This window comes from Lepidochelys kempii, chromosome 24, assembly GCF_965140285.1.
Source record: "Lepidochelys kempii isolate rLepKem1 chromosome 24, rLepKem1.hap1, whole genome shotgun sequence".
Classification (NCBI taxonomy): domain Eukaryota; kingdom Metazoa; phylum Chordata; order Testudines; family Cheloniidae; genus Lepidochelys; species Lepidochelys kempii.
Genome location: NC_136403.1, coordinates 5,490,925 through 5,509,601, shown reverse-complemented (window position 1 = coordinate 5,509,601; position 18,677 = coordinate 5,490,925). Strand labels below are relative to the sequence as shown.

General features: G+C 53.7%; 1 protein-coding gene across 5 annotated transcripts in view; it reads right to left on the bottom strand.

Moving 5' to 3' along the window:
• The window catches only part of ARHGEF2 (Rho/Rac guanine nucleotide exchange factor 2), a 130,381-nt gene that overhangs the window by 25,440 nt on the left and 86,264 nt on the right, over positions 1-18,677 (bottom strand). For 4 of the 5 annotated variants that reach the window (XM_073322498.2, XM_073322499.2, XM_073322502.2 and 1 more), the window contains one exon: positions 14,946-15,096. In XM_073322498.2, the coding sequence (XP_073178599.1) occupies positions 14,946-15,096 (151 nt within the window). Of the gene's footprint in view, positions 1-14,945; positions 15,097-15,197; positions 15,647-18,677 lie in introns of those variants that run through there. The other variant, XM_073322500.2, reaches the window with a different exon arrangement.

The window sequence follows — 18,677 nt, the reverse complement described above, 5'->3', positions numbered from 1 at the left end:
CAGATTCAGAGAGAGGAGCCGTGCCAGTCAGTGGAAACAGGCACCAATTATCCACAAGTTGTGTATCAAAACAAAGGCAAGGAGCCATTGTTTGCATCCATATTGTGGTAGCACCTAGGGGTTCCAGTCATGGACCAGGACCCCGGGGCGCTAGGCGCTGTACAGACACAACAAAAAGCCCATGCCCTGTAGCGCTGAGAGTCCTTTGCATTGTACAGCCCCTAGCCCCACTGGGCAGAGCTACGATGCTGTAATAAGAAAAGGAGTACTTGTGGCACCTTAGAGACTAACCAATTTATTTGAGCATGAGCTTTCGTGAGCTACAGCTCACTTCATCAGATGTTTACCGTGGAAATACAGATCCTAATCCAACCCTGCAGATTTAGACACAGATTTTTCCAAAAGGGGCATTCAAAACTCAATGGGGGCTGGGTGCCCAACTCCCTTAGGTCCTTTAGAAAAATCCCAACTTCCACTTAGGCAAGAAACCCCCACTTCTCGATTCCAATGGGAGCATCCGTAAAGGCTGCAGGGTCCAATCTCCTACCGGAGCCAAGGGCCTAGGAGCGTTTGACTCCAGAACCTGTCCCCCAGTTGGGATCTGAATCACACTTTACAGAGCTTTGCCCAACCCCATTTAAGGGCCAAACGCATCCAGTTGCTAATGACCCAGGGAGCGACTGTCCCTGCTGCACCATAAACCCATCGTCAGGGAGAGCGGGCAGCGATTGAGCATGAGCTCGGGCAGGGATAAAGCTGTTGTCACAGGGTGTTGCGGACGCAGGGGAACAAAAGCACCTTATTTAGCGCCCCGGAGCCTGAGGGTGCCGGTGCAGCTCCCCGGCTAAGCCTCAGCAGTGGGGGGCACCCACAAAGGGGACAATCCAGGGCACGCCCAAAGGGGGATACCCAGGAGCCCAAACAACAAAGCAGAAGATTGGAGAAGCTTCCTAACAGCAAAAATCTATTAGGCCCCCAAGAGCACTGACCAGCCCAGCGTAAGTGGTATCCACAGCAGGGTTTCTGTTAGGATAGAGGGGAAGGGTGGCCCGGTGCTGAGGACACCCGCCTTGGGAGTCATGGGTTTAATCCCCTGCCTCAGTTTCCCCAGCTGCCGCTGCATCACAGGAGGACTGTGAGGTGCTCGTGATGGGGGTCAGATAAGGACCTTTGATACATTTCCCCCCTGCACTAGCTTTGGGTTGGCTCCCTGTGGGTTTTCCGTCAGGCCTCCACAGTCTGCATCACTTCCTGTTTTAGGACGTGGGAAATACCGATCACAAGAATCCAGAGAGAGTGCGTGGCGTGCGTGTCTCTCCTCTGGAATGCGCCATCTCCACCGAGCACAAACTGGCTGCTGCCTCCATCATGCCCCTAGAAAGGGGCAGACACGCAAGAGGGCATCATAAAGGGGGCAGAACTGGCTGCCTGAGAATCTCCACCCCTTTACCCAGGGGTCTTCCCAGCCAGAATGCAACTGGTGTCAGGGCTCTGCCCCTGCCCTGCCCCCAGTGTCGGGGGTGTGGGAGGAATGCACTGTGCTGTAGCTGTCCCTGCTCACCTGGGGACAGAGCCTGAGTGACAACAGCCCTGGGGCTGCTCTAATTTACACCAGGGCTGGGCAGGGCACTGCACAGCTCCAACATACAGGCAGTGCAAAGAGGGCATCAAGTGGCCTTATGCCCCCAAGCCCCAGCATGGGGTAACAGCCCCATGGCCCCACTCCTCCAGCTAGCTACGCCGGCCAGGCACTGGATAAATTAACCCCAAGTGCAAGCAACACACGCAGGCCAGCAGACGAGCACCCAGGCTCCTGTGCCAGCCAGGTCAGACGCTGCAGTCTGGTGACCAAGAGGAGGAAATGAAGTCATGCTCTGCATTTTTAAGAGGAAAAATATTGTTTTGGAGATTGGTGAGCCAGCTCTTGTGCAACTCAAAAGCGGCGGGGGGGAAAGAGGACAAAACAAGTGAGAAACTCAGCGTTTAGGTGTTCCCACTAGCTAGCCACAGTCCAGATCTATTCCTCACAGCCCATGGCTCTGAACACCACTCAGCCGCGCTCCTCTTTGAAGAGCGGCCGAGGTTCTGTCCTATTAAACATGAGCAATAGGATCATTGCAGGCCGGCGGGGAGAGTCTGAGCCTAAAAACAGGTTTATCGCCGAGAAGCTGCCACGGCCCTGTTGTGATTAACTGGCTGATGGGCTCGGGGCCCTGCTGTGCGCACAATCCCTGCCCTGAAGAGTTTACCGTTGGGAATAGGCCAAGGCAGCACCGGCAGAACTGAGGAACTGTGGCCTGGAGCGTTTAATGGATTTGCCCAGGGGAGCCTGTGCTTTAACCCACAGGACCAGCCTCTCTCCCCGGCCTGCAGCTTCCGAGTTGACAGGTACCACCTCCGAAGGGCTCAGCGGTCTGGGCCTCGCAGGATCAAGCCCCAGGCTTTTATCATCGCCAATTTTCCCTTCCACCAGTTACCCCCCCGTTTAACACTGAGCCAGTCCAGACAGGCACGTGCATAAGGCAACAGTTTTTCCACGTTTCTCTCCGCCTGCAACATACTAAGTTCATTCGCTCATGTTGCTCCCTGGTGGCTGGTCCACAAAGAGGATAAAGGACCTACTTCTACAGCCAGTTAAGGGAGCTCCTGCTTATCTGAAGCAGTAGAGGCCTGGCAGTTCGACTAGCTCCAACTTTCCAGCATGCCATCCACCCAGGGCTGCATGCACAATAGAAAAACCTCCGTCAACTCCCTTTGGCACAGGGGTGGGACCGGGCACATGGCTTTGCCAGTCAGTGGCCTTTCTGCAGCCTGGCTTTAGCAACAACTTGACGCTGCCCGGCCCTCTTGATTCTAGCTCAAACCCGTACAAAGTAGCCAAGAAGGGCAGGTAAAGGCTGGAGACGAAGCAGCTGCCTAGGAGAGACATTACTTCAGCGAATGAGCGACTGGAGGAGCCCGAGCTGCTCTTAGACCGATTTGGCAGCTGTTTCAGGAAATGAGCTCAGATCAGCTGTTGCAATGCTGTAATTAGAGCTCTGTACCAAGGACGTCTGGGCGTGGCCGGGGGGCGGGGGGGAGACCTGCTCCAGGGTGTGCTGCCCCTCTGTAACAAAGGGCATGTCTACACTGCAATTAGACATCCCTGGCTGGCCCATGCTCGCTGACTTGGGCTCGGGTTAAGCGGCTGTTTAACTGTAGTGAAGACGTCAGCCCAAGGTCTGGGACCCTCTCACCTCGCAGGATCCTAGAGCCCCAACTCCAACCCTAGCGTCTACACCGCAATTAAACAGCCCTTTCGCTGAGCCAGCTGGCGTGGGCCAGATGCGGGTTTTCCGCTGCACTGTAGACATGCCCAGTGATCGTTCTGCCTTGCAGTGAAGTTGCAACAAGCAGCTCAAAAAATTCCTCTGTGGGGAGTGCAGCATCCATTAGAATCTCTAGCCCTTAGACGACACCTTTAAGCAGCCCCTGGGCATCCTGTCACCGCCGCCCCATGACTGCAGTCACCTCTGGGGAGGAGCACAGCAGCTGTTTCACAGCACACAGGGTGGACATGCCGCAGTTTAGCATGGGGGAGTGAAAAATGCTGCCTACGATTTGAGAAGAAGAATGTAATGGGCTAGAGGACAGGAAAGCTGGGCTAAGAGCCCTATGTTGTGAGAGGCAGCAGGGATTAATTGTGGAGGGATGCGACTGTGACTCGCTAAGTGTACGTGCAGCGCCTAACGCAACAGGTTCCTGATGTTAATTAGGGCCTCCATGTGCTACTGTAATACAAACAACAGGGCTTAGTCTCACTCCACATTTCCAACACAGTCAGGTCTGCAGACTCGAGCAGAAGACAATTTCTCAGTTCCCATTAGGGGTGTGTGTTTGTGCAATCTATTGGAGGATCTTTATTACTAAGGATTACGCAAGAGGCAGAAGGAAGCTAGCAGGGTTTTCATATCCCAGCACAAAGCGTTTTAATACAATGGCACCTGCAGGGAACCTGCTTTGCTCTGGAAATCCACAAGACAGGAGCCCGCAATGGCCTTTCCCTGCAAAGTCACTTTCCAACCTCTAACATTAAATTGCGCTTGAACGGCCCTGTAAAAAAGCCAGAACAAACAGGGCTTGCCACCCAGAGGGGTGCGTGGAGAAAAGCAATGGTGAAGCAGCCTGAATTAGCTACCAGCAGGGTGCAACTGCTCTGGGGAAAACATCATATGGCAAAGATGATAAGCAGAGCCCAGGAACAACTGCTCTTCCGGAGGGGAACTTGCAGAGATGAGGCAGCAGATCTAAACCTCAGTTACTACAGAAAGGGAAGCCGCGTGTTCTACAGACAGAAGAGGGAGTGGGGGCAGCGTGTGGGCTGGAAAGTCAAGCCAGGCGTGAACAAGGACCAGCTTTTCTCTGTCTGTACAGCCCCTAGCACCCTAGCGTCTTGATCCACAGCTGAAACGCCGACGCGCTGCCAGTATTCACCACCATGGGGAGCTGGCCTAGAAAGGGAAGTAGAAATGGTACTCTCGCAAATCCTGCCCACAACCTAAGCTCCACCCACTCATGACACCATAGGGAGGTGACAGCCCAGCAGTGAAATACAGTAGTTGACAAGAGCAGCACCATGTAGACCGGCAGAGTTCCTGCCCCGCTCTGAATGGATGCAGGATAAAGTCCAGACTCTCCCCATCCCCCTGCAAGTCTGGCTTTTAAATGATAATTCAGCCTCACCTATCTCCCTCGTTTGGTCTTTCCTAGGGTTTCCCCTGAAGGACCCTTCTGTCCCAGACCCTAGCTCTCTCTGACCCCTAAGAAGGGTTGGGGCCTCTCTGATGTCCCAGCTGGAGCTAACCGAACCCCCTTGCTAGGCTGCAGAGCAAATACGCTACCAAGATGAACAGGGCCGTTCACACCCCTCCGAGCTGCTGTTTCAGGCTGTCTGCAGACCCAGGCAGACGTCACTGCGTCAACACGACGGTTAGAGAGTTAATGGAAGCTTCCCGCAGTCCGACCCTCTCTACGCTTCTCTTTGCTCTCCCCACCTCCCTCATGGAGGGCAAACGTTCCAAGGAGCTTTGCCCCCGGCTCACACAGAGAGAGATCCAACTAGTTCACCAACACCTCCACCAAATGGTGGTGTGAAAAAGGAATGTGTGTTCAGAGGCAGCTCCCCCCCTCTCCCTCACACACGTGTGGGCGGGCGCACTCTCCTCGCTGCGTCGAGCTGAGGAATGGATCTCAGTGGTTTCCTGAGGAATGAGGATGTTGAAACCATTTGCAAAACTAAAATGAAACCCCTTCGCGAGATGCTGATTTGGGTCTGGGTGGGGCGTGACACTGCAGAATCAGACCTGAACTAATACCACAGAGTCAGCCCTGCTCCCCGGACATCGGATTAGTTACCCCCCTAGGGCCCAGAGCTCTCAGCTTTCTGGACAATCTCTTCTGGGCAGGACCCTGCCCCAGCACTGCTTTACTGCAGGAGTGTGAGGAGAGACATCCGCAGATAATCAGTCACAACGTATGAAGGACTAGAGCACCCTGGGCATGGTCCAATGTCCATTCCCCCTCCCGGGAAAAAGGGATCAATTTCAGCAACATCAGAGGAGTCACATATTAGCCATGGTTGAACCTGTCACACAGCTGTTACCCACACGGATGTGAGTAGTCTAGTGGTTAGAGCACTAGACTGGGACACCCAGATTCTGTTCCCCATTCTGCCATTGGCCCTGGGAGTGACTGTGGGCAAGTCAGTTACCTGCTCTGTGCCTCAGTTTCCCCATGATCCTAACCCCCTTTGTAAAGCAGTCTCGGATCTGTGGCTGAAAAGAGCTAGGGGTTATTGCAACACGCTTGCAAACAGTTACTTCAGGCAGCCAACGCTGAAGGCGGAATCTATACCAGTTTCACCCAAATTGGACGTGTGGACACATATTTAGTTTACACTAGTTCCTGATCGACTTAAATAAATCCAGTTTAAACGGACGTCAGAGCATCTACCCAGAGGTTTGCACTTGTTCACTGGTTTAAAATCACATCTCGGGTTAAACTGGTGCAACTGTCTCATGTAGGCAAACCCCCACCAGGAAATGCAGAAAAACACACCGCTGTGCAGAATGGGAAGCAGAGTCCTGTGGGCTGTATAGAGACTGGGATTGGCTCAGTTTCCATTGGTTTCCCATAAGATCTGGGGGCCTTCCTCCCTCAGCCCCTTGAATCATTCTTGCAGGGATTTTAAAACTGGAATCTGACCAGGACACTAGATCCGACAGCCCTTCCGTTGCAAAAAGCACGGAGACGCAACCACTTTGAGCAGCCCAGAACCGTGCTTCGACGGCCAGGCTGGTGTCAACCTTTCAAGGAGGATGGTGGTAAATTGGAGAAGGTTCAGAGGAGAGCCACAAGAATGATTAAAGGGTTAGAAAACAGGCCTTACAGCAATAAACTCTATTTATGCTTAAGAAAGAGGGTGAAGGGGTGATGTGATCAGTCTACAAAAGGGGAGAGTAACTGAACACTGGAAAAATTTACCAAGGGTCTTGGTGGATTCTCCATCACGGACCATTTTTAAAGCAAAACTGGATGTTTTCCTGAAGGAACTGCTCTGTTTTGGGGAAGTTCTCTGGCCTGTGTCATCCAGGAGATCAGACTAGATCAGCGGTTCTCAAACTGTGGGTCGTGACCCCATTTTAATTGGGTTACCAGGGCTAGCATTAGACTTTCTGGGGTCTGGGCTGAAGCCTGCGCCCCACTGCCCGGGGATGAAGCTGAAGCCTGAGGGCTTCAGTCCTGAGTGGCAGGGTTACGATTACAGGCCCCCTGCCTGGGGCTGAAGAACCCCTGGCCTAGATGATCACAATGGACCTTCTGGCCTTGGAATCTATGAAGCTACATCTCATCCCAGAGGTTGACACTTCTCTTCCACACAGCTGGGCATGGATGGCACCACGACCTGATACGTGGGCATCATTTCCTGCAGCATTGCTCACTCGACACAGGTCTCCTGTCCCAGTATCAGCCAAGCCTGATCCTATGTAGCAAGATCTAATGAAACCACAACTGGGGGAGTAGATGAACCACCAGCAGCCTGGAGGTCAGGGATAGGAATGTTACCATAGATTTCGTGGGCCAGATGCTACGCTGGCATAGCTACACGAAAGAAGTCGAGGGACTTATCATGGCTTCACACCAGCTGAGGATCTGAAGCCCAATTACGGAATCAGGAATTTTCTGCGTATGCGGGAAAAGGCAGAGTCTGGAGAACACAATCAAGCAGTTTGGCTAGACAATGCCCAGGCTGGCCCCCCGGGGCTGTTCACTTCCATAAATACAATGAGATCAAAGCAGGGGAAACGGTCTAAAACTGACCCGACTGCAGCCCAGCTAGGAAATAACATTTAGCCGGCCACTGGGAGAGGGAGTCTGACCAGTGATAAGGGGGAGGAAACCTGCATCCCAGATTTTCCAAAGGGGGTTTCGCAAAAAGAAAAGGAGGACTTGTGGCACCTTAGAGACTAACAAATTTACTTCAGCATAAGCTTTCGTGAGCTACAGCTCACTTCATCGGATGACGAAAGCTTATGCTCAGATAAATTTGTTAGTCTCTAAGGTGCCACAAGTACTCCTTTTCTTTTTGCGAATACAGACTAACACGGCTGCTACTCTGAAACCTGTCAAAGGGGGTTTGAGATTTTGGGTGCCCACCTTGAGATGTTCCGAATTGGCTAGATTTTCGGAGAACTGGTGCCCAGCACTTCCTTGGGAAAGTCACTTCCCTTCCCTGTGCCTCAGTTTCCCCAACTGTAAGATGGGGATCACGATCCTAAAATGCATTGAGATCTACTGATGAAAAGCATCAAAGAGAAGGTAGGGGCTGTGATGTGCTTTCAGCTCCAAGCAGAATGGGCCTGTGGACACCACCCCAATCCAGGCACCCAAAAGCCATAAAATAAAATGCAAAGACAGTCCCTCATCACGCACCAGGAGAGGAGGAAGGATGGCAGAAAACACCACACGCCAGCCCTTCTCATCCCATCTGCTGTAGCCGGAGCTGCTGCCAGCACTTCAGCCCACGTGGAACAGGCAATATTGATCGGGAACAGCCTTGAGCGGTGACGCGGGTTTCGCTGCCTACGCGGGGGACAGTCTCCTCTCTCAGTGCCTAGAAATGCACAAGCCAGGCTGGCAGGATCTGCCCATTGAACCGCCCCCAATGAAATGCCACCGTCTTCCATGGGAACCACACAGCAGCTCAGTAAGAGGAAGGGTGGGCTATTGGTTAAGACGGTGGGTTGGGACTCAGGAGATCTCTGGGCCTCAGTTCTCCCATCTGTGAAACGGGAAGAAGAATCCTCGGTCTGTCTTGCTATTTCGACTCTCAGCTCTTTGGGGTAGGGTCTGTCGCTCACCGTGCACTTACAGCACCTAGCACCAGGAGGCCCTGCTCTCAGTTGGGGCCTCTAAGCTCTACTCGAAATACAAACAATCGTCATCAGACTCGGGGGCCACGCAGCCCAGTCTCCTGGGCCCAACAGTGACCAGCCTGCCACTTCGGAGGAAGAGGCAAGAATCCTGATCCTCTGCGATAACCTGCCCCTGGGGAACATTTCTTCCTGATCCTATCAGAGGTTGCTCTGTGCCCTGAAGCATGAGGGTTTATAGCCCTGCTTGCTTATAGCCAGGTGTCCGTAGCATCCACAGCTGTCTTTTCCCGGTCCATATACACGGGCCGACCCAGCTAGGGGAGAGCAAGTTGCAGTCTCTCCTACCAGCAGTAGCAGAATCAAGGGAATGCCAAGCACACTTCTATTGCTGTGCTGGGACACCCAGCCAGTTTGGCAGAGCCGGTGGCTCGTCACGCGACCTGTGACTCTTGTAAACACAGGCCGCTCCACGATCGTGTTTCCAGCCAAGCCGCTTTTCTGATTTTCTGATTGTTTTGTGATTTGCAATGCGATGGACGCAGGCAGGTGCTAAGGGGTTGACAGAGAGCAGACCTTCCCCTCCCCGTGCCATGGGGCCAGGATCCTGGGGCAGTGTGGGGAACGAGAAATCTGTTTCTCTTCCCACGGGTGAGATCCTCTCTGAAGGGCGACAAAAGCTGTTTACCCCAGAGCTGGCAGCTGCTTTGCAGACAGATGTTGCAGACACAAGGCCCCGATTGAGCCCGCGGCCACGGCAGCTGTTGAGAACCAGCATGCCATCTAGGGTGGGAACAGCTGCGACCGTGGGACTCTGGAGGGGATTCGGGGAGCGGCCCCCACCAGGCCAAAACTGAAGTCACCAGCCCTTCTCCCAGGGGGCTAGTTCAGCTCCTATTTTATAACAAGGCTGCCATCTCAGGGCATTGGCGGTGCATACAGACCGTGCCGTGCCGTAGGATCTCGGCGCAGAGCCAATCAGACCTCAGCCCCGTGGCCAATCCCAGTCTAGATTCAGCTCCCAAGTCGCCTCTTCCCTTCCCACCTGGCCCGGTTGGGTGTTGCTCCCATTAGGCCTGGTGTCCAGGAGAGAGCTGCACCAGTTTAAACCCCAGCGTGAATTTAAACCCAGGCACCAGGGAACTTGCTGCTAGAAGCTGCTGCAGACAGCAGCCTGCATTGGGATGGCTGCCACCTGGCCGTACAGCCCTCTCGCTCTTTGTCTGTACCCCTCACTGCAGCCTTGGGGATGGGGGGAGCAGACAGGCGGTCCCGGCTCCACCCGTCACGGCCGGGTCAGACTAGACTGGCGGAGGTACAGACACATAACATACAAGATGCCCAATGACCGGACGTTGGATGGACTCCAGCAATGGATGGGAACGAGAGAGAAAGTTTGTTTATTAACCGCCACAAGGTCTCTGACCAACCCGGAGGAGGGGGAGCCGGTATCTGCCAACATTCCTGCCCAGCCACATGGCTGCAGCCTGTCTGCTCTTTCTTGGCACAGAGGAGCTGGATCTGTACTGGGCCGGTTGTAAATTAACCTGGTGCGGGTGAGGATTTAAAACAAGACCCGGAATCCGGCCCATGGTGGTAACGGCAGCGCGGGCTAGTGGGGAAGGTGCTGGGTTGGGAGTCGGGGTTCTCAGCTCTGCTGCTGACCTGCTCCGGGACCTTGGGAGAGTCACTTTTCCCTCTTTGCCTGCCTCATCTATTTACACCTTCCGCTTCGGGGCAGGGGGACGGGTCTCTCAGCGCCTAGCAGAGCAAGGGCTTGATCTCGGCTGGGTCCTCTAGGCACTATCATGGCCATAAAGGGATAGGATTTTCCAAAGGAACCTCGGGGCTCTCGGCACCCAGCTCCCCCTGAAATGCAAACCCTCGGCTCAGACCCAGCAAGCTCGTTTCCCGTAGGGCAAGGCAAGCACATGCGGTAACCGGCTCCCTGGGCAGCAGAAAGCGCCAATGCCCCACACAGCCCCCTTTAACCCTTTCGGGTCAGGGCTAATCTGCATCAGCAGGACAGCGATGGGGAAGCTCACTTTGCCACTGCTCTTGGGGGGGGGGGACAGCCAGACAGAGGGCGTCAATCTGTGGCCAGCCCTGATTTTGCTTCGGGGCTGGGGGGGCGGGGGGGGAAGAGAAGCCGAGTGGGAGTCACACCTGAAAGCAGAGCGGGGAGGGATTCCTCCCACCGGGTGACTCAGCGCGTTATCCCCAGGGAAGCCGTTCCATCTCCTCCCCCGCCCGCATGCCGGAGAACCAGACAGGAAATGAACAACTTTCTGTACATCTGTACCGTTCAGCTGGCAGCCAGGAGGGAATACCGGCAGCGCTCTCGCCTCCTCCGCACTAAGCCCCGTGAGACTGCAGGGCCGGTGAGCCTCAGGTACCCTGTGCAAAGCCAGGTAACTCTCGAGACAGCAGCACCTGGGGGCGGCAGGTTATAGGGACAGACAGCGCTGGGGGCTGGGCATGGGATCTCCTTATATACCAGATTGTCAGAGACAAGCCCAGGTCGCCAACGGCTTCCTCTTCCAGAGCACCTGGTAGCCCGCTCTCTGTATTGCGGTAGTGTCAGTCATGGACCAGGACCCCCACGGCGCTCGGTGCTGTACAAACAGAACGAAGAGACAGTCCCTGCCACAAAGGGGTTCTGAACCACGAACAGACCTCTTTCCAGGCACACCTACAATAATGATCCGGAGCCTGTATTTACGCCCCTTCGCCATCTGCCATCCCAACGCACCACAGTGACGGCATGGCTCACCACCAAAGTGCGTCCACCTCTGGGGCGCAATGCGGTAGCGGTTTAGCAGCCACACAGCAACATCCTGGGGTGCGTTCGGACAGGAAGAAAGCCTCCAATTGAAACTGCAGGGCAGAGGAGGGAACGCTGGAGTCAGATGAACGGAATGAGCCAAGCTAGAATCTGGGGCTAGCATCTCTTCTCTTGCGTAGAGGAACCTTTAATTATCAGCCTAAGTTTTAACATCTCCTTAAAAAAAAAAAAAGGAGCAAGATCCAAACACAAGCAAGCAGTAGGTCTGCATGCAACAGCTGCCCATATACCACAGTGATGGGCAGCAGTATTAAACTCTAAAATAGGTTAACTTATATAGGATGGCCCATGGGATCCCAGCAGGCTGCAAAGACATCCCGGGTGTGTCACATATGGGTTTCCCTGGACCATGGTAATCCGCTTTTCTTACCAAGCAGGCCGAGCAAGCCCTAACCTCAAACTTGCTCAGCTTCGATCCTGCAGCAGCAGGAAGGAAACACGCAGGGCTGATGCAATAGCTAGTTGCCCCCGTGGCATGCCACGAGCCTCCCATCAGAAAGAGACAGCAGAGAGCCAAACCACAAAACCCTTGGACAACCCAACTGCATACAGAGCGCACCCTCTTACTCTATAGCCAAGATGCGCGCACACAAGATCTGAACTCCTGCAGACACATTAGCCTGTACCCTATACCGCAAAAATCAACGCAAGGGCAGAACCCTGCCCTCAGACCTGCCTGGGTGTAGCCCCACGCCCTGAACGGAGCAGATCAGACCATAGGGTCGGCAGCAGGACTCCAAGTCACAAGCACATCCACCGTGCCAAACCCGGTTCTCCCAGGCTGCACACGAGGGATGGGATGCTCCTGACCAACTTCCCCACCCAAAGAAAGGCACCCCCCAGCCGTCTAGGGTTTAGCATCTCTGTTCAAAGGGCTGGAGAGCAGGGAAAAGGGGAAAGCAGAGTCTAGCCACCAAGCCCAGAGACTGAAAAAGAGAGAATTCGATATTTAAACAGCCTGATTAGTGAGTCAATGGGAGACAGCACCACTGGGAACAACCCTGCATCTCCAGTGAACTATGCCTCTCTTATTTCTCATTCACCTAAATCCTTCAAGAACACCTGCAGCAACCTTAGTGGGCAATCACCCCCATTTCACAACATCAGCCAGGCAGCAGGTGGGGATTTCCCACCATGCATTGCAGTGTCCTCTGATGCAGGTATTGGCAACGGGACCCCAGGCTGAAATAACGCGCCCCACCCCCCATACAGGCAATCCCTGAGCCGCTTTCGAAAATGGGACTTTGGCTTTGAAGTCATGTCGTTGCTTTTGAAAATTGTACCCAGCGGCTACAGAGATCTGGATGGTGGAAACACCGAGGACGCATTCCTAGGTAGGAACTAGGCGTGAGAGGTGAAGTTAAAGGAAGAACGCGGGCAGGTTTCCTGATAATCAGCCTAACAGGGAGATCACCCGGCTGTGGAAAGTTCCCCCAAGGGGAGCATGATAGTTCCATCGCTCAGGGTCTTTACAACTAGCCTGGCCAAACACATATTTATCTGGCTCCCACCACCAGAGTATCCGAGCATCTCCCCATCTTTAATGTATTTATCCTCTCCTTATGGGGCAAGGCAGAGCTATTATCCCCATTGTACAGATGGCAAAACTGAGGCACAGAGCAGCTAAATGACTTGCCCAATGTCGCACAGAGAGTCTGTGGCAGAGCAGGGAATTGCATGCAGGTCTCCCAAGTCCCAGGCTAGTATCCTAACCACTGGACCACACTTCCTTGGCAAAGAGCATGTGCTGTAGGGAACAATCCTGCCCTGGCTGGAAGCTGGATTGGGCGTGCTGAGGAATTCTGCTTTCCTGAGAGAAAGAAGCACTTTTAAACTCAATGAGGAAGAAACTTCAGCTTCTGAATGAAATCTCTGCTCCCCCTCGCCATATGCCACGAGCATCCCGCCCACTGATATCGAAAGGCATCGTGTTAACAAGACACAGCGAGGAGATAGAATTTCATTCTCACTCCCGGCCACAGCTGGGATTTGCCTGTTGGCTGGAGTCCGGGCAGGGCCTGTACGCACAGAGCCACAAGCTTTATTTATAAGCCATCCCATACACGAATTTAGCTCAGGGACTGATCCTTTGAAAAGCAGCGAAACCCAGCCGGAATCCAGTGCAGGCAAAACCCACCCCCAGCCATAGGACTCCCCGCTCATCCACGGCCCTCTGGCCCGACCACACACACAGACACTAGGCTGTCCTTGAGGATTTGGAGAACAAGCAGTTGCACGATCCTTCGACTGAACTTAGAGTCAGGTCCCCAGCTGGTGTCTGTCAAAGCAGATCCACTGGAGTCAATGGGCCAGACCCCCCCACGGTGCGTATCAGTTTCATGCCAGTGACTCCACTAATCCATGTCTACACTAGCAGCTCGTTACTGGTGCAGCTGTCCTGGAGTACTCTACTGGCAACGTAGTCTTCGGGTGGACGCAACCGTACGACACCTTTAGCTTTGTAGGAGGTCTAGTGAAACCACCTCCCGTGAGCGAACAGTTATACTGGTAAAAGCACAGCCAGGATCACTGCGTCTACATGGGGTGCTTATGCCGGCACAGCTCTCTCCATCGGGCATCACCTCCTCACCCGCCCTGACAGACACAGCTGGGCCGGCGACAGCTGTTGTGTAGACATAACTGACGTCGCCCAGGCTTTCTCCTGGAGAAAATCTCACCCTAGAGCAAAGATTTTCACATGCTGCGTCTCGCACCTCCCCCGCGCGGCCGATCAAAATCGACTAACAGAGCAGAACCGGGGAGCTTCCCCCAGCTATTCACGTATCAGGAGCGATTCTGGCGTAAAGAACTGCGCTAGGTCCCCATAACACAGAGAGCACAGGACATACTCAATTGATGAGGCAATGCAATGAACTGGAGTAGTTAACGCACCAAACCCTCCTAGAGCTAGATCAGGACCATGTGTACAACTAAGGTGCATATAAGAAGGTAATGCAGTTCAACCGAGCAGTATCCATCACAGTTTGTCTCCTCGGTGCCCTAAAATCTCTCTCCCGTCCTGCACCGTGAATCCCACTGACCACCACTGATCTCTTGTGCCAGCTGCACACTTGTCTACAGGCTATGTGGGACTTTACGGCCCCCCCATGGACAGCACACTCCTGCATCCAGATATAGGTGTGCACACACAGAAATGCCCTCTCTCATTCTAACACCGATTCTCTTGCTCTCCATCAACCCAGTTATGGCCTTTCATGGGTAGTAGCCAGGGGCGTGTCAAGCCAGCCACCTCCTGCTGCGGGAAGGAGGGTTTTACTCTCCCTCAGGAGTGGATCGTGTTTTCCCTGCTCCGGGGCAGCTCGTGATGCAGTGAGATGGGCAGGAGGTTGCAATCGAGTTGTGGGGGCTGAGATAGAGAAGCTGGACGGGAGGGTGATGGGGGCAGACAGCGGAGATAGAGGAGATCATGAGGCTTGATATGGGGAGGCAGGAGAGGCCTGGGGAGCTGGAGGTAGGAAGGAGACGGGGATGAATGAAGCAGAGACTCGGGGTGACAGGGGGCAGAGACAGAGCAGCACCTGGAAGACGTGGATGGGAACATGGGTAGGTGAGAGGAGCTGGTGGGTCAATGAGGAGGCGCACACGAGTGGCAGGTGCAGATGGGTAAGTGGGGAGCAGGGGGGGTCAGGGCTGGAGAACAAGTCGCTCGCCAACGCGCGGCTACTCACTGGGGCAGATGAGCGCCTCCTTGGCCGTGATGCTCTTGTTGCAGGCGAAGCACATGGTCATGCCCGAGACGTTGATGGTGGTGAAGAGGTGCCCATTGGTGTAGCGGGCGTCCTTCTCCTTGCCCTCTTTCATCTTCTCTTTCTCTTTGTTCTGTTGGCCGACAGAGAGAGAGAGAGAGTTAAAGCCTCAGCTCCACAGAGGGGGACCCCCGCCCGCCCGAGAACGGGACGACCACCCGAGAAGCCTCTCACCCGGGAGGCCCTCCCTACAGCGTGTGCCTTCCCGACAGTCCCTCCCTCAGCCAGTCGCTTTGTGTTCCAGCTCATGGTGCCAACCGAGGGGATCCAGGTATTAAACCCGGCCCGTGCTCCAGGAAGATCGGCCGATGCTGCGAACAGATGCAGGGAAGGGGTTTTATTGGGTCACCAGACCCCAGCTGATGTCACATCCAGCAGGATAGTCACACCAGGATGGGGTGAAAGGGGGGTGAGGGGTGGGGCTAGAAAAGCCAGCCAGATCCACGTGACTCCACGGCACGGCGATCTTAGGAGGGAGAAAGTGCATGGAGTAGAATGGGAGAAGACACCCAGTTATTTCAAATCCCCTGTACTTCCCTGTTTCCGATAACCATGACAACCATGTGTCTGCTTAAGAAATACACCCCCACCCCCACCCCGCCGTGGATGCCTCACGCCATAGAGCAGCACAGAACCGGGTGTGATGGGACAGCCCAAGGGAAGATATACACCCGTTATTCCTGTAGAATGGAGGGGCCGAGTTACCCTGTGTAAAATGGGGCAGGAGGAATTGGATTTGGATGCTCAACAAAGAAAGGACCCCCCCCACACAAAAACAACCAAACACTGTGCAGTGAGTCTCCTAGTGATGCTTTAAAGATTTATCTGGTGCCTTTCATATCCCACAGGGTCCCCAGGCAGGGTGCTCCTGAAATGCAGCCACCTCTGGGGTGGAAGACAGAAGCCAATCATTACTCGGGATAAATGGACATCTCAGTGTGGGCTGTGAAAAAGCATCCGGAGCTTTCAGACTCAGCCAAGAGACCACAGACAGTCCGTTGTATGGGTCACATTTTATCTGCCCAACCAAGGGCTGAACTGATCCCACAGAGATTCAGACAGGCGGCATTTCAAACCCGACACTTATGCCGCAAAGCTAGTCAGCAAAGCCTTCCATTACTGCAGTGTTCAGGCCAGGACTCTCAAAGACGGCACGTGACAACAATGGGCAGCACAGATGGGGAGCCAGAGAGAGCCAGAGGGTCTGTCTGCGTCCCCCAGTCCCACTAAAAAAAAAAAAAAAAAAAATCATCAATCCTCCTTCACACAGGCGAGTCTCATCTTACGCGCATTTAACAATGTGCGAATGCAGCTCTGTGCGGTCAGCAAAAACAAAAAAAGAAGAGAAAAACAACAATTTAAATCCTGTACCTGTAGTGTGGGCGATTCCGCCCGCCATGACACTCAATGTAATTTTGACTGTACGCGATTTTCGCTTTACACGCTGACTGCGGAACGTCACCCCAGCGTAAGAGGAGACTCGCCTGTACTAATTATACCAGAGACCTGGGCCTTCTCTACCACGCACGGGACGCTACAGCCTGCAGGCAAAACGACTCACGGCCCCTGAGATGGCCAGTGGCCAAGCTGGGCATAGAATCCAGGAGTCCTGACTCCCACCCCCCTGCTCTAGCCACTAGACCACAGTCCCTCCCCAGAGCTAGGAACAGAACCCAGGAGTCCTGACTCCCAGGTCCGCTGCTGCTGCTGCGCATTCAAGCACTGGTTTAAAGTTTTCACTCCTACTCCCCGGAGTTCAGTTTCGATACAGGCGATGAATTTAGTGATTTTTCCCGAATCCGGGTGCCATTTTATTTGAACTGAACCAGGCATCTCCACCCTTGCCGCAACACCCACCCCGGCCTTCGCGTGTGTGGCCTGGAGGTTTGAAGAAGACAAACCCTACAAAGATTAGAAGCTGCCATGGGGTAAGGATCTAGCCCCCACCGCTGGACTGGCAACAGGCAGCAGGTTGTCATGGCACCCTCCTTTCAGAAAGAGGAAGTCAGCTGGTCACTTCCTGTTACAAAGTTCTGAGTAATCCTAATCCTGGCTATTTCTGACTTTGAGTTAGCTTCGCATCACGTGTCTTGGTGAGAGAAAACAGACTGTCGTCCCCCCACCTCCAAAGCTGCAAATTATTTATATTACAGAAGCACCTAGAGCCTCCAGTGAGAGCCGGGACCCATGGTGCTAGGTGCTGTACAGATTCACGGCAAGCGACAATCCAAAGGGTTGAGAGTTTAAAGAGACAGGACAGAAAGGGCAGGAGGGGAAACTGAGGCACAGAAAGGGGAAGTGACTTGTCCAGGGCTGCCCATCAGGTCAGTGGCAGAGCGGAGAATAGAACCCTGGTCTCCTAACTCCGAACCCAGGGCCCTAATCTCTAAACTATGCTGCCTACTATAATGCTGGTGTTTTGTCACTAATGCCGGTCTAATTTAGATTCCCAAATAAGCAGGGAACTGCTCGTGTGTGTCCATAACATGCCCCACACACCAGCAGCTCTCTGTAGAAGAGGAGCGAGATTTTGCCTTTACAGAGCACCTTTCACTCAAGGATCTCAAAGCACTGGAAGAGACACTTATCAGCAAGCTGGGCGACAGAGCAGACTCTGAGCAGAACCTGCAGGAGGACAGAATCCCAAGCAATCACTGACCTCTCCTTTTCCTAAACTCTTCAAGCATCAGCATTCACCTCTGATCCAAGCGATGGGGTTGTCCAAAGTAACAGGGCTCAGCAAAGGATATTTTGCACCAAACAGACCTCACCCAGCAGAGCCCAAATACAGAGCCAGAATAGCTTCAAAGTGGGGACCAGCCCACCACAATTCTAAACTTCCAGTAGGATCATTGTTTGGAAAGGGTTTCCATCCCCTAATAATTCCCTGCAGCCCCGCATCCTGTCTCTAAACCTCTATCAAATCCACCATGGTGCAGAAATGCAAGAGTCTTAAAAATAGCAGGCCGGATCCTCCACTGGCGTAAACTGGAGCTACACTGATTTACACCAGCTAAGGATGTGGCTCACCCCCCTCGGCAAATAGGCAGCCAACTCAACCAGCTTGGCCAGCGGGTTAATGCAAGCTGCACCGTCTCTTAGCACCCTCTGATCTGGCAAGATAGCAAATCGGCAGAGAGAAGAGCTTAAAATTGACAATTTCGGAGGGAAATTGACAAGATCAGAGAGCAGGAGCCTTGTTGCTTTCAATCCCACAGGCAGGAACAGAAGGTTGGTGGGTGACTTGGCTCTAACCATTCAAAATCTCACCCCCTCTGTTGCTCAGGCTTCCCGAGAATCCGGGAGGGGAGGTGCCCCAAAGGAGTCAGCAGATGAATTTTCTACTCATTTCCGCCGCTGACAATATGGGGCATCAAGCTCTCACCCTCCAGGGCACGGGCCTTCTCCTGCAGGGGTCAGGAAGGAATTCCTGACCCAACTCCCATGCAAAATTAAGATCACGGTAAGGATGTGCTGCCTTCCTCCAAGACATCGGGTACTGGAGTAAGACAGACCAGTGGGCTCACTGGATACCCAACATCCTAGAGCAAAGGAAGAGTGTATGCAGGGGTATGCAGAGTGGTGAAGTCTGACCCACAGGATTTAATCGTTAAAAGTCTTCCCCATTTAAAGGAGATTATAAAGCCAGAAGTG